The 15650-nt window shown below is 41.3% G+C and overlaps 1 protein-coding gene across 1 annotated transcript in view; it reads right to left on the reverse strand.

Annotated features, from left to right (window-relative positions):
* MRPS18A (mitochondrial ribosomal protein S18A) overlaps positions 1-11985 on the reverse strand; it is a 50572-nt gene extending 38587 nt beyond the window's left edge. The window contains exon 1 of the mRNA XM_083349120.1: positions 11883-11985. Within this exon, the coding sequence (XP_083205246.1) occupies positions 11883-11979 (97 nt within the window). The 5' untranslated portion in view covers positions 11980-11985. The remainder of the gene's footprint in view (positions 1-11882) is intronic.
* Positions 11986-15650: the final 3665 nt, after the last annotated feature.

A 15650-nucleotide genomic window follows, 5' to 3' on the forward strand; every position in this document is an offset into this window, starting at 1 on the left:
CTTAGGATAGATGGTAACCCTGGGTGGCAATAAAAAGAAGGGAGAGAGGGACGAGGACTGCCTTGGGCAGGGCTAACGGCCAAGATGAAGTCTGACAGGTCCACACAAGTGTGTTGCTCTTCCAGTTGGGAGTTTACCAGGTCTTGCCTGATGTGGTCACTTCTACTTACTGGCAGAAATGAAAACCAGATACAGCCTTCCCAGCAGCAGCTGCCACTGCCAAAGCTTTGCATAACTCTTGCTCCCTTGTCCCTCCGTAGGGAGCTCTGTAAAATAAACAGATTCAGTACATACGGATTTCCTCTTTCTCCCCTCTGGTTAAGCAAAGATCCTGTTAGAAACAGAAACAAACACACAGACCCAAAGGGGTACTACGTTCACAAGCAAAAGAAGTGACGTGTAGATAACTATGGAGCCATGAAAATATTCATAATGATGTAGGAATGCAGGCAGGTATGAAAATGTTGAAGACTATCATGCTGGGCACACTATGGTATGCTTGTCTCTTAAAGAAAAAGTGGTTATAACTTCATTCCAGATGTGCTGCCAGAGTGCATTTGGCTCAGAGTCTCCAGTAACTGAAAAGTTTGTCTTTCTCATCTTTCGACCACTGAGCTTTATAATTAGTGGATTCCCACCCTCCCTCTCTCTATTGCTACTCAACACAGAGCTCAACTGATGACACTAGAAAAAACAAAGTCCCACACATCTGTCTATTTGCTAGTTTGTAAATAATCTCAGACCCCATAGAGATCTGCTCACTATGGAGGACAAAATGGCAAAAAGGCATTTTCTTGGTTTGTTTGGTTCAGAGCGATGACATGATCACACAGATGAAAAAAGAAGTAACCAGTTGAAGTGATGAATTCATAAAAAAGCAGAGAAATAATATGACTGTGACAATGTTTTTCTGTGTATGTGTGGTCTTAAAACAAATTGACACTGCTGCTTGGAATTCAGAATTCACTCAGTGCTTTTGACACATTCTGGTTAACCAGGAACCCTAATTAGTTCCTGCCAGTTTTCTCCCTGTGAGTTTGTCTCATGATCAAGAGATGGTTTGGCCCCAACTAGACCTCCTGGAAGAGGATGAGGTTGCAAGACCTTCCTGGGCAAAATCCAGAACTACAAGATTGTCTATTTGGTTGTCTGCAAGATCCAGATTTTTCTTTCCCACAACTGTTTTCTACAATCTGTGGATGCTGAATATCAGTTTTGATGTTGATTCTCCATACCCAACAACCTTACAATTTTCAACTACAAGACAGAAGTATTACTGGATATTGGAAAAAAATGATTGTATTGCTTGGTTGATATGAACAGATTAACCGATTAATCAAATTTGTAGAGAAAATAGTGGTTGAAATTATTCCATCTTTTTTATCTTAAAAGTAAGAAGCAGAGACACCTTTCATTATATTCCAAGTCTCTCTCATATTGTTTGATTAGTCTTAAAATGTGTAAAAGAGTATTTGCAGTTGATATGTTTGCTACAGCTAGCCATATTTAATATTCATCTATAAAATGAAAGAGGGGCATGGTGGTTCAACCATTAAAGACACTGAGCTTCGAAAGCTGACCGCCCGGGTTTGAGACCTGAGTGTTGGACAATTGGGTGAGCTCCTGTTACTTGCCCCAGCTCCTGCCCACCTAGCAATTCGAAAGCGTGTAAATGCAAGTAGATTAATAGGCACCACTTTGGCTATTTGGAAGGAAACAGCGTTCTGTGTGCCTCAGCATATAGTCATACTGGCCACATGACCACAGAAATGTCTTCAACAATGCTGGCTCTCTTGCTAAGAAACGGAGATGAGCACCATCCCCTAGAGTCAGAAACAACTCGCTAGGGGAAATTTTTACCTTTACCTTTATAAAACAAAAACATCTTTGTTTTTTTTAAGGTTAATCAAGAAGTTTCCAGAGAACTTCCTCAACCAAGTGCTAACCAATTAATAACTGATAAAAGAGCAGCTGAAAGCTGTATGGTAATTGTATTTCAATGGTCCAAGAAAGCAGCGTTCTCCAAGAGTCATGATGAAGGTGAATAATCTGTGTGCAGATAGCAGGAAGAAACAACTGACTTTTTCTTAACCAGCACTCTGAATTCTTCTATAGATGTTCTGGTTATTATTGCTGCTTCTCAGACATAGAAGATTTGCATTATGAATAAATAAAACAACCAGGACTTATTGCTGCAGATATATGGAGAATCCCATTACTAATCCAGTGTGAAAAGAGTAATTTATATCCTAATCGCTGCTCTTCCCTTTAACAATTTACCGTTTATACCACTATTTCTTATAGAGGATTTTGCCAGATTTTTCTGGAAGTCTAGCTATTTGATGGTTACTTCTAGAGAGTGCTTTCTAAAGCTGGGCATCACAGCTAAAATGCCTGCAACAAAAATGGAAGATTTGATGAAAATCACAAAATTCAATCAGAACACAGATGTCCGTTATGTAGTTGTCCTACCCCAAACCATCACATATTTAAAGGTTATGTATTTTTAAATTTATGTGTGTGTGTGCGCGCATACACATACACGCATGGTGGGAAGGGGACACATATATTTCGGTACATCGTCTATATTATATTTAGCATCAGTGTCATTTTGCTGGTAAGAGTTTCTTAATTCTCTTAATTTCTCTTAATTCTTTTTTGTTTCAATTGTTTGAAACTTATTTTGTAAATTAATACATTTCCTACAGTTAGATTTCTATGCTTTCATTTTAGCCTTGTAGTACTTCTTGCTCCATTATTAAATATTCACAAAAATGCAATATGAAAATAAAAAATTAATGTTCATCTCAAGGTGTATTCTGAATGATGGGAGTGAGGCCTGCTGGCACAAGGTTGACTCAGCCTTCCATCCTTCCAAGGTCAGTAAAATGAGGACCCAGATTGTTGGAGACAATATATAAATAATGCTTCTACCTTGTAAACCACCCAGAGAATGCTGTAAAGCACTAGGGGCTGGTATATAAGTCCAAATGATATTGCTATTGCTATTATGGACAAATGGAATTTTTTTAATACAAACCTATGTTTGAAAAAAAAATTGCATCCAATAAAGAATGATTTCCAATATTTAGCCTTCTATAGCATGGTCAGGATAAAGGCAGGCTCTAAAAATCATCAATATATTTTAAGAGAGTAGCTTACCTAGTATCAGACTTGTGAGGTAGTTCAGAAAAGAAACACATCCAGACGTACCAGCTCTGTCTTTATTGTAATGTTACATTAACAGAATCTTGCTACTCTGAAAGTACATCTTTTCCCTGTCACCTTTGCAGCCCAAGAAACTAGGGTTTCTTTCTGAGATATTTGGCATGCGCTGATTCCTTCTGTGGGCTCAGCTGCCTCTTACTGTATTCTTACCATTGCCTCGTCTGTGGCTGCTCTTCTTGTCTTCACGCTCACATACCATTACACCTAATAATCCAGGAAGTATTTGATTATTTTGTTAGCAAATACCCTGATTCTGCTTTATCAGTTTATTAATGATGCAACAGAATATCCATTTTTTCTTGTATTGATTCTCAGGGAATCACCCTTGTCTCTTCTCTGCTATTATGCTATTTCATAATACCAGAACCTAGGTCATGCAGTAAAGTTAAAACAGTGGGCATATGACTTCCGGTGGCTGCGCGGCGCCGGAGACAGCCTTCCCGGGCTGCCCGCGGCTCAGCTGAGTAATTTTCACCCGAAACAGCGCCGATCAGCTGTTCGGGTGAATTTGAAACCCCCTCCTCGGGAGAAGAGGAGGGGGTGAGGCCCCAGGTAGGGGTCGAGTTCTCCGGGGCCGCCTGAGCTTGTAGCTTGGGCGGCTGAAGGATCGAACTCCCCCGTAGCCTGGGTTGCTCCCAGCTGGTCAGCGTCTCTGCTCCGGATTTCTTGGAGCAGAGCCAGGCGTTTGCGACCACCCCTGCCTGAAGGAAGGACTATGGAATAAAAGGAGCAGGCAGAGCGGTACAAGAGGAAAAGGTGAAGAGGATTATTATATTTTACTCTCGAGCTTGATGGACTTTTTAAACTTAAAGTGAAAGTGCGTCACAAGTGAAAGTAAAAGATGGCGGCTAAACCTCCTTCAAAAACTCTTCGGAGTGGTGGAACTTCTCCGGTGCAACAGACATCGTTGCAAGCCTTGCTTCCTCCTGCTGCATTGACATCGAAAGATTTAGAAGATGCCCTTGAAAAGCATGCCCAGGTAATTTTAGTAACATTGAGTGATAAACTGGCGAAAATGGAGGAGAGAATAGATGAGAGGATGGAAGAGAAATTTAGAGCGATGAGGGTAGACATTCTGTCTACAGTGGAAAGTGTGGCTGAATGTGTACAAGGCCTGGAAGAAAAAGTGGAAGATCTGACTCAAAAAATGCTGTACTAGAAGTTAAGGTATTGGAGAATGAAGACAAAGCGGACAGAGAGTTAAGCCTTGTTCAGTTCTACCAGATGCAGTATGCTATTAGAATTAGGGGCTTAAAAGAAAATATTAAAGAAGATTTGAAGCAGCTGATTTCTGAAGCCCTGGAAGCAGTATTGGGTCAGCCAGCATCTGAAATAAAGGCATGTATGGATAAAGTTTTTCGTGTAAACTCATGGATTGCCAGACAGAGGAAGCTACCCAGAGATGTGGTGGTTTATTTTACAAAAAGAGAAATTAGAGATGAAGTTATTCAAGCTGTCTATGATACTAAAGTAGTGGTTGCTGACCAAGAAGTTTTGGTTTTAAAGGAAATCCCTCCAAAGATCTTAAGGAGAAGAAAGGACTTTGCATTTTTGGTGCAGGAACTTAAACAACGTGACATAAGGTTCAGATGGGAGATTCCAGTAGGGCTGGTGGTAATGCATGAAGGTAAAAGATACCGTCTGGTAACTGTGGCACAGGCGCGTGAATTCTACAATAATGTTTTAAAAGCAACTCCACTATCACTTCTGGAAGCAGCAAAGGGATCTGGAGAAGGGAAACCTCAAGAGGCTGAAGATGGACAGACAGAGGAGAATGGTGTAGGAGTGGATCAAACTATAACTTTGTTGGCTGACGCTGGAGAGCAGAGGGTGACGCGTGCTGCTTTAAAAAGAGCAAAACAAGTAAAAGAACAAGACCAGCAGAAGTTTTTGGAATCTTCAAAGCGCAGTTACAGCGAGGCAGTGGGAGGAGCGCGGCCTAAAGACGGCAAGGCCATTGGTGAGGTGCTCCAAAAGCTTCGGGGCGATAAGAATGGCGACTAAATTTTTGACTTGGAATGTTAATGGATTGAACTCGCCTCAGAAGAGAAAGAAAGTTTTTTTATATTTAAAACAATTTAAGACTGATGTTATATGTTTGCAAGAAACGCATATTAGGGCTATGGACCAAAAGCTTTTATTGAACTCAAGACTGGGTACGCACTTTGTTGCCTCTGCAATGAATAAGAAAAATGGAGTCGTTGTTTATATTAAAAGTGCCATAACAGCGGACTTAATTGAAGCAGACAAGCATGGAAGATACGTAATGATAGACTTGTTGCTAGAAGGCAAAAAAACGCTTTTAGTTGGACTGTATGCCCCTAATCAACAACAACAACAGGCTGACTTTTTTAGTTTACTTCATACAAAGCTTACCCAGTTGGATTACAAATCGTTTATTTTTATGGGGGATTGGAATGGTGTAGTGGACATACAGATGGACAAGGCTGGCTTTTTTAAGCGTATTCTGTGTCATGCCAGATTGCCAAAGTCTTTTTTTGAAATGAAGGATGATTTGGAATTGCGAGATATTTGGCGTGACATACACCCGCATGAAAAGGATTATACTTTTTTTTCTGATAGACATCAATCTTTTTCTAGGATTGATTTTATTTTGCTGACTAATGATTTTTTTTCTAGGATTAAAAAGGTGAAGATTTGTGCAAGAGCTATTTCTGACCATAGCCCAGTATGGTTAGAGATTAATAAGGACAATAGAGATAGGCGCTCGTGGCGCGTAAATGAGAATTTGTTTAGAAACCAGAAAAATGTTGAAGAGTGTAAACAGCGAATGAAGGATTTTTTTGAACTTAATATGAATAAGGATACCTCTATGGATATGGTCTGGGATGCTAGCAAGGCCTATATGAGAGGAGTGTTGATATATATGAACAATAAACATAGACGTATTTTGGAAGCTAGAAGGAAAGAATTGGAGAATGAAATTAAGGAAAAAGAGAATGCTTTGATTCTGAATCCATTGGATGTGAAGACTAAGGACGCTATTAAGCTATTAAGAGGACAATTTGATAAATTAATGGCTGATCAAGTGGCAACCAATTTGAGGTTTGCCAGGCATAATACTTTTTGTAATGCTAATAAGCCAGGTAGATGGCTAGCTTATAGACTAAGGAAAAAGCAGAGGGCTTCTAACATAGACAAAATTGAACACAAGGGAAAAATGGTGTTTCAACAGGATTTTATTAAGAAAGCCTTTGTGGATTTTTATTCTAAATTATATGCTAAGGAGAAGATTAATGAAAAAGACATTGATGAATATTTGGAGAATGCTAGCATCCCGGTGCTTACACAAGTACAAAAAGAGGAGATTAATCAACTGATTACAGAAGAAGAAATACTTACAGTAATTAAGGAACTGAAGGTAGATAAAGCGCCAGGTACAGATGGTTTGACGGCGGCCTACTATAAAAATTTACAATTAGAGATGGTTAAACCGTTAAAGGAACTGTTCCAGACAATCCAGCGAGGGGGAAAGGTGCCTCCATCTTGGAGAACTGCTTTTATCTCTTTGATTCCGAAGGAAGACCAAGATGCTACTCAAGTAAAAAACTATAGACCGATATCACTATTAAATACAGACTATAAGATATTTGCTAAGGTGTTGGCTAATAGATTGATGAGGGTTCTGCAACGGGTGATTCATGGGGATCAAACTGGGTTTATTAGTGGTAGGCAAATGAAAAATAACGTGAGGCATATAGTAGATGTGTTGGAATTTTTGGAAAGGAACAACCAGAACCCTGCGGCGCTAATTTTTTTAGACGCTGAAAAAGCTTTTGATCAATTGAATTGGCAATTCTTGATGAAAGTTTTAGACAAAATGAATTTTGGGGATAAATTTTTGCAACCAATCAGGGCATTATATCAAAAACAAACAGCCCGAATAATAGTTAACAATAGTCTGACAGAAGTATGTAATATTGAGAAGGGCACAAGGCAAGGGTGTCCGTTATCGCCCTTGTTATTTGTGTTAACATTGGAGATATTATTGGTAAAAATACATAATTCGGAAAGAATTAAGGGTATACAGATTAGAGATCAGGATTATAGATTGAGAGTGTTCGCAGACGATCTGGTTGTTACAGTGACCCAGCCAGAGAACTCTGTTGTGGACCTGATGGAGATAATAATGCAATATGGGAAGGTTTCTGGATTTAAAGTTAATGTACAGAAAACTAAAATTTTGGCTAAAAACATGACAGCATCGCAAAAGGCCCTTTTAGAAGGGTTAACTGGATTTGAGATTGTCAAAAGGGTTAAATATTTGGGGGTGTTTTTGTCGCCCTCTAATACAAAATTATATAAAAATAACTATGAAAAATTATGGGGAAAAATCCAAAAAGAAATGGAGAGTTGGGAAAAACTGCAATTGTCTTTGTTGGGGTGAATAGCAGCAGTAAAAATGAATGTCCTGCCTAAATTTTTATTTTTATTTCAAATGATACCGGTTCTTAAGAAAGATTCCAATTTGGAGGAATGGCAGAGAGGTATCAATAAATTTGTTTGGGCAGGGAAAAGGCCACGAGTTAAACTTAAGATTATGCAGGATACTCGTGAAAGAGGTGGTCTTAAAATGCCTAACTTTAAATTATATTATGAAGCTGCTGCGTTAGCAGGTATAAGTGATTGGATTAATTTGACACAAGAGAGATTATTAAATCTTGAGGGCCACGACTTGCTGTTTGGCTGGCATGCATATTTGTTGTATGATAAGAAGGTAGATAATGTGTTTAGAGTGCATATTTTAAGACAGGCTTTGCTGAGAGTTTGGAAGAAGTACAGACATAAGTTAGATTGTAAGATACCATTGTGGGCAATTCCAAAACACGCAATAGAAAATATACATGCTGGTTTCAAACATGATGTGACTACGTACAAGGAGATTTTAAGCTTGGAAAGAAATGTTTGGTGTTTGAAGCCATATAGTCTCTTGCGAGACGAGAAGATTGTTCAAAATTGGTTTCAATATACTCAGCTACGGGCCAGGTGGAAAGAAGATCAGAAAAATGGTTTTACAATGACTGATGAAAATCTGATGAAGCAAATTAGAAATCAGGGACCAGTACATATTAAACGGATATATCTTGCATTGATAGAGATTGATTCAGAAACAGAACTCGTTAAGGATTGTATGATAAAATGGGCCCAAAACATCCAGGAAGTTATCACAATGGACACGTGGGAAAAGATTTGGGTGAGGAACGTAAAATTTACACAAGCTCAAAACTTAAGAGAGAACTTTTATAAAATGTTTTATAGATGGCATTTAGATCCTAAAAAGCTTGCAAGTATGTATCCGAATTATCAGCCAAAATGCTGGAGATGTGGAGATGAAGATGCAACATATTTTCATGTATGGTGGACTTGTAAAAAGATCAAGGTTTTTTGGATAAAAATTTGGTGGAATATGCAGAAGATTTTTAAGCAAAGGATAAAGTTTTGTCCGCAACTCTTTTTGTTGGGAATAATTACGGATGCTACGGTTGTGGACACTAAGTTGATGTTAAATTTAATTACGGCAGCAAGACTTTTGATAGGTCAGTATTGGAAGAAAGAGGAACTGCCGACCATAGAAGAGTGGACTTTAAAGGTCTCCGACCTGGCAGAGATGGCGAAGATTTCGGCCTATTTGAAAGATCACTCGCAAGAACGTTATATTATGGAATGGAGAAAATGGATTGAGTTTATCCAGAACAAGTATAGGGTTAAGAAGTTTCATGTAGCATTTGAATAAGTCTTCTTTCTTTTTTTCTTTTTCTACTTTAGTTTCTTTATATATATTTAATATTACTAAGGTTTGTCTTATCTTATATAAGCTAGAGAGTGATGGATTTTAGAGTTTATGGTTGTTAGTATATGGTTGTTTATGATTGTTTTTTTATATATACCTTGTATTTAGCTCTGGGAAGTCAGGGGGGAGGGGGGGAGGGGGGAGAGGTAGGGGGGAGGGAGGAGGGAGGGGGAGGGGGGATTCTTAAAGAAAAATTGTATTTTAAAACTTTTCAATAAAAAAAAAACAGTGGGCATATAAACCAAAGCCTCTCCACTTTTGTTTCTCTGTTGAGGAACTTTTTTTACTGGTCCTACTGCATGGGTTCTCCAGCTCTTGTATTCAAGGAGGTTGCGGAGAATGAGAAGTTCTTGTATTCAAGGAGGCTGCAGAGAAGGAGAAATAAGCATGAAGAGTGGTTGTTGATCTCCTTCCTTTACTAATTCCTCCATACTTTGACTACTCCAAATGCCCATCAGTTAACACATAATATTGGGACGCCTCTTCCAAATTCTTGAGTGTATGTGTATGCTTTATCTCACTAAGTCATCTCCCATCAAATCTTACTTGAGTTTGGTCAGTCAAAGTAGGATCATTCCTTCCAGATCACTGACCACTAATTGAAAATTTAGTATGTATCCAGGAACTCTGTTCTTACCTTTCTTCAGCTTGATTTGCTACTAAAATTCCGCTTTAAATCTTTGCATGAAATTCTGATAATTGTCCAGTAAGGGATCATTGCCTTCAGTGAGGGGTGTGGCTTATTTGGCTGTCCTTCTGTCAGCAGGCTCAGAACAAAATATCACTTTGAAGCAATCTGGAGAAAATTCTGCTGGCTGACTTGCCATAAATAATTTGCACTTAGTTGTGAAAGTCAGAAGCTGACCCTGTGTTCTTTTGAATTTCTCTGATAAGCTTTTTTGACTGGGCAGACATATAGGCTGGGCTGTTGATTGCTGTACAAGACAAGTCTTGTCCCAAATGGCATGTGAATTTCACCATGGCACTGTTATCTGTATATCCTTTTGCTCTTTGGAGCTTCAATAAGTTGTTCTGAGGATGGTGGAGTGCCTCATAGATCTGATGCGATCTCTGCAATCAAAGGCAAGGTTCAATGTCTATTTGGATAAAAAATAATGAGGCTTTCAAAACTGATGTAAGCTCAAAGAGATAGGCCAGGTCAGTAAATAGAAACCACAAAAATGATTGGAACTCTACTTATTGTTAGAGGATGATAACAGAATTTTGAAAGCCTGATGGGGATTCTTATACTAAAGAGATTCAAGGCAGAGCAATCTTTAGTTTCTTTCTCACTCAAGTCTCTCTTTCCAGGCTAAACTGATGTTTATATAAAACCCCTTGAATACCTTCTTCAGTGCCATCTTTGTAGTCCTCTGCTGCATGTGTCAAACATATCTTGCTAGAAAAGGCTGAGAGCCTCCCTAAGAGAACCTGCTCCCAGTTTCTCACTAATGTCCTTTGCAGAGAATATGATTAGCTGAGTTTTCTATGTTTGTTTTGGATTGTGAGCTTCCTGGAGGCATTTACTCATTTCCTGGGAGAAAAAGAATACTGGGACAGATAGACTTTTGATCTGCTCCAGAAGAATTCTTCTGATCGTCTGAATCCTGATGTCAGAGTTGTGTTGCTTTTCTTTTCCATGTGTATTTATAGTTGCCTGTGATTACACAAGTAGACCTACTACTAAAGCTAAAGTGCAACAGTGTGGCTTGTGGGTGGACTATATATCATGAATTTGTCTGATAAAGGATGCCTACTCTTGTGTGATGGTTTTCCTTCTCATTAATTTCAGTATCTCACAGCTTGTAAGGGATAATGACAGTTGAAAGCTAGACACAAGCCAGCTTAGCTAAACCAGTAGTTAGCTAATTCTCAAGAAATTATTTCAGCCTGTTGAAGAATTGTGTCGATAAGTTTGCCTGGAAATCCAGGACTCCATCAGAGCCCACGACATAACAGTGGCGACGAAGGTGGGATCCTGCTTCACCATTTGAAAAGAGCTAAAGTCAGCGAGGGGTCGGCAAGACGCGCTGGTGGGAATAGGCATTTCCCCCCCTCCAGGCCAGCTAGTAACGCTACACTAGCGGCTGCGTGCTCAGTGAAAGCATTCCTGAGCCTCTCAAAGCAGGATCCTTGAGCACCGGAATCAAGAAAGATGCCGAAGGTCGGCAAACTCAGAGAATTCGACATTAAACATCCAGAAGACTGGCCATCTTACCTCTCGCAGGTGGAAAACTATGCGCAAGCCAGATTGCAGAGGAAGGCCTCAAAGCTGCCACGTTGCTGTGCATTTGCAGACCAGCAACTTTCGATCTAGCTGAAAATCTCTTCGCGCCAACGCCCATCGAAGCTGTATCATTTGCAGATCTCAAAAGGAAGCTGACTGGACATTTTCAGCCGAAAATGTCAGAGATGGCGTGGCGTTTTAAGTTCAACCAGAGAGTGCAGCTACCTGGAGAGACAGCGTCAGAATTTATTGCAGGCCTAAGGCAGGCCGCACACCTCTGCAAGTTTTCGAACTTAGAGGAATGTCTGAGAGACCGGCTTGTCTGTGGCCTCCGAGACAGAACATTACAGCAAAGATTGTTCGCGAGACCCAACCTCACATTCTCAGAGGCACAGGATGAGATCATGGCCGACGAAGCCACCGGGGGAGCTGTGCAGACCGTACAGCCCTCCAAAACCCTGAGGGTTGAAGATTCAGTCCATTCCAAGGTCGCCAAACATGCCGGAGAATCGTCAGAAGACGAAGAACCCAAAGTCAACAAGCTCCAACAACAACCAAGCACGCAAAACCATAGAAGCCAGCAAAGAGAGAATGATTACAAGGCAGTTCTCTTACCTAGATGTAAGGGGTGCGGAGGCAGCCATCTTCGCACCAGTTGCAGATTCCACTCGGCCACATGTAGAGCTTGCGGAAGGACCAGCCACATTGCCATGGTCTGCAGAGCCCATCAGAGAGACAGACCACTTAAGCACCAGTTGGAGGAACTGAATAGGAGAGGTACTGCGGCCCAGGGTCCACTTAGTGTGGGCTTCTTCAGAAGCTGGAGAAGCATTTGCCGCACCGGGGCTTGTCGCCCACTCAAGCCCAAACTCAAGCTCTCAGTAGAGCTACAAGGAGTTCCTTGTAAAATGGAGTTGGACTCTGGCTCGGCTGTATCAATCATTTCACATTCAACTATGTTTGCAGGTGCAGCAACAAGTGGGTTAAACTAAGGCCCTCTGATATTGTTTTAACCGATTTTCAGTATGCTAACAAAGTTAAGGGAGAAGCCTCAGTACTGGTAAAATTTAAAGGGTTTTTGGGGCACCTGGATGTCATAGTAGTAGAGGGCCAAAGAACGAGTCTTATTGGACTTGATTGGTTTGATGCTTTGGGCATTCAAATTACAGGCATTAACCGGACTCAAACAGCAGACCTCATGACTGTTTGCGAGGAATACGCGGATGTTTTTGAGTCAAATCTGGGGACTTATACGGGCCCGCCAATTTCTTTTAAATTAGATCCTCTGGTTGTACCTATCAGAATTAAGCCTAGGAGGGTTCCCTTTGCCTTGAAGCACAAAATCGATTCAGAAATTGATAAGCTCGTAGAACAGGGCGTTTTAGAGCCTGTTGATGGGGGAGAGTGGGAAACTCCTATCGTCACCCCACTGAAGTCTAACAGGGAGGTTCGTATCTGCGCAGATTATAAATGTGCATTGAATAAGGCCCTTAGTCAACATACTTACCCAGTTCCTGTAGTCAGCCATATTTTGGCTTCATTGCAAGGGGGAACTATTTTTGCTAAGCATATCAGCAACTGCCGGTTGACGAGGCCACAGCCGCGGCTCAGACAATTGTAACTCACAGGGGAGCATTCAAAGTCAAGTGCTTACAGTTTGGAGTCAGTGTGGCACCAGGTATTTTCCAAGGGGTTATGGAACGCACACTTAAGGGTATTCAGGGAGTCTGTCCCTATTTTGATGTTGTTCTCATTGCTGGAGAATCCACTGAAGTGTTGGCCAATAGGCTCAGGGCTGTTTTGCAGAGGCTTCGCATTGCGGGTCTCAAATTGAAGAAAAACAAATGTAGTATTGGGGTTTCATCTACAGAGTTTTTTGGGTTCCATATCAATGCTAATGGAATCCACCCCATGGATTCAAAGTGAAGGCCATCAAAATGGCTCCAAGGCCAAAGTCAAAAGGAGAGCTGCAAGCGTTTATGGGCCTCCTAAATTTTTATCACACATTTCTACCTCATAAGGCTGCAATAGCAGAGCCCCTACACAGGCTGCTTGATAAAAAAGCCCCTTGGAAATGGTTGTCTTTGCATGAAAAAAGTTTCCAGACTCTGAAAAGTCTTCTATCTGAGAAATCTACTGTCACTCATTACATTGAGTCTAAACCAGTATGTCTTGCATGTGATGCATCTCCTTACGGGGGGCAGTTTTGAATCATATTGAGAGTAATGGGAAACAGGTTCCTATTGCCTTTTATTCTAGAACTTTATCATCTGCTGAATGTAATTATGCCCAGATTGATAAGGAAGCCTTGGCCATAGTAGCAGGTGTTAAGAAATTTCATGATTATTTATATGGCAGGGATTTCACTGTCTACACAGATCACAAACCTCTTTTGGGGTTATTTACAACAGATAAACAAACTCCCCACATACTATCACCCAGAATGTTAAGATGGTCCACATTTTTGTCTGCATACACTTTTAAGTTACTTCATAAACTAAGGAAGGAAATGGGCCATGTGGATGGCCTCAGCAGACTGCCACTGCCACTAATGGAGCCTGACCCTGTACCTGCTGCTAAAATATTCTCCATTCAGGATTTACCCGAATTTCCCCTCCACGCTGGGGATATTGCTGCTGAAACTGCCACAGATAAAATTCTGAGCAGAGTTTTGTCATGGGTATACACGGGTTGGCTGGAAAAAAGTTGTTTTGTCAGGAGACATGAGTTGTCTGCACACAAGGGCTGCATATTATGGGGCAACAGGGTCGTAATTCCCACTTCATTGAGGGATAGAGTCTTACACTCTCTGCATGAAGGCCATCCTGGCATTGTAAGGATGAAAGCCTTAGCTAGAAGCTACCTTTGGTGGCCTGGCCTGGATAAGGCTGTAGAGGATCAAGTTCATGGTTGCTATACTTGTCAGCAATCTAGGCCTGAAATGCCTCAGGCTCCAGTTCACAGGTGGGAAGAAACACATACCCCCTGGTCCAGGGTTCACATTGATTACACTCGGCCTTTTCAGGGACAACTTTTCCTGATAGTTGTAGACAGCCATTCAAAATGGCTGGAAGTCACCCCAGTTCCTAATATGACTACTGCTAGGACCATCCAGGTGCTGAAGAAACTCTTTGCAACACATGAGTTGCCTAACGTTCTGGTTTCTGATAATGGGTCTCAATTTACTGCTGCTGAGTTTCAAGCTTTTCTCATGGCTAACTTCATCATACACGCTACATCTGCACCATTCCACCCTTCTTCGAATGGGAAAGCCGAACGAATGGTGAGGACTACAAAGGATGCACTCAAGCATATTATCACAGGTGACTGGCATGACAGATTGGCTGATTTTCTGCTCTGCCAGCATTCCACTCCCTGCACAGCTACAGGTTAAAGTCCTGCTGAGCTTCATTGGGGGAGACATTTAATTACTAAACTGGACAGGTTGCATCCGGATAGAGTGGCAGCAGAAGCCTCCAGACCAAAACCCCTGAGGGGGTTGCAAATGGATGATTTGGTTTGGGCCAGAAACTATGGGCCAGGGAATTTGTGGGTTCCTGGTCAAGTAACCAAGGTGTCAGGACCCCTATCTTATGTAGTGGGGTTGGAGGGGGGTCGACTGGTCAGAAGACATATTGACCAACTCAAGAAGAGGGTTCCTGAATGGTCACTAAGTAAGGACTGTGGCATAAGTCCCTCCAGAGGTCCTCACATGGGTACCCAGACCAGCCCACACCAAGACCACCGGGGTTTTCCCTCATCAGTAGAAGTTGATTCCGAGGATGAACCAGGAAGCTCGGAAGTGCAACTTCGAACCCCTGACCAGGCGAACCAGCCGAATCTCAGCAATTGCTGCACCTATTCTGCAGAACAGACTGACTGGGGTGGGCCAACCTGGTAAGGCCAGCCAGAGCATGCCACTTCCTCTGGACAATGGAGCACAAGGGGACTTGGGTCTATCCAGCCCGCCGGGTAAGCTGGTAGATCACAAAGTGGGGGGAACCCCAAGGCGTTCATCCCGCATACACAAACCTCCGGCATATCTAACTGACTATGTTGTTAAATGAGTGCTGTAAATTGTTTGACAAGTGTACCTCTACCTACAGAAATAAGGAGTGATTTGAACTGTCTGGGTGCAAGCATTTTCACTGAGAGGTTCTTTAATCTTATTGTAGTCACATCTGTAAAGGTCGCATTATAACCACACTGAATGTAAAAGCACCATTACTTATGATTTGTATTTTGTTTTATTTTGTATGTTGGTTATTGGGAGTGATTAATAAGTCTTGACTGTTGTCAAGTTGTTTGGGGAAATTTAGTTTGGTCTTAGGGGGAAGGAGTGTTATGTACTGAGCTTGTGGTACCACACCACGTGAGCCAATG

This window comes from Vipera ursinii (genome assembly GCF_947247035.1).
Source record: "Vipera ursinii genome assembly, chromosome: 1".
Classification (NCBI taxonomy): domain Eukaryota; kingdom Metazoa; phylum Chordata; class Lepidosauria; order Squamata; family Viperidae; genus Vipera; species Vipera ursinii.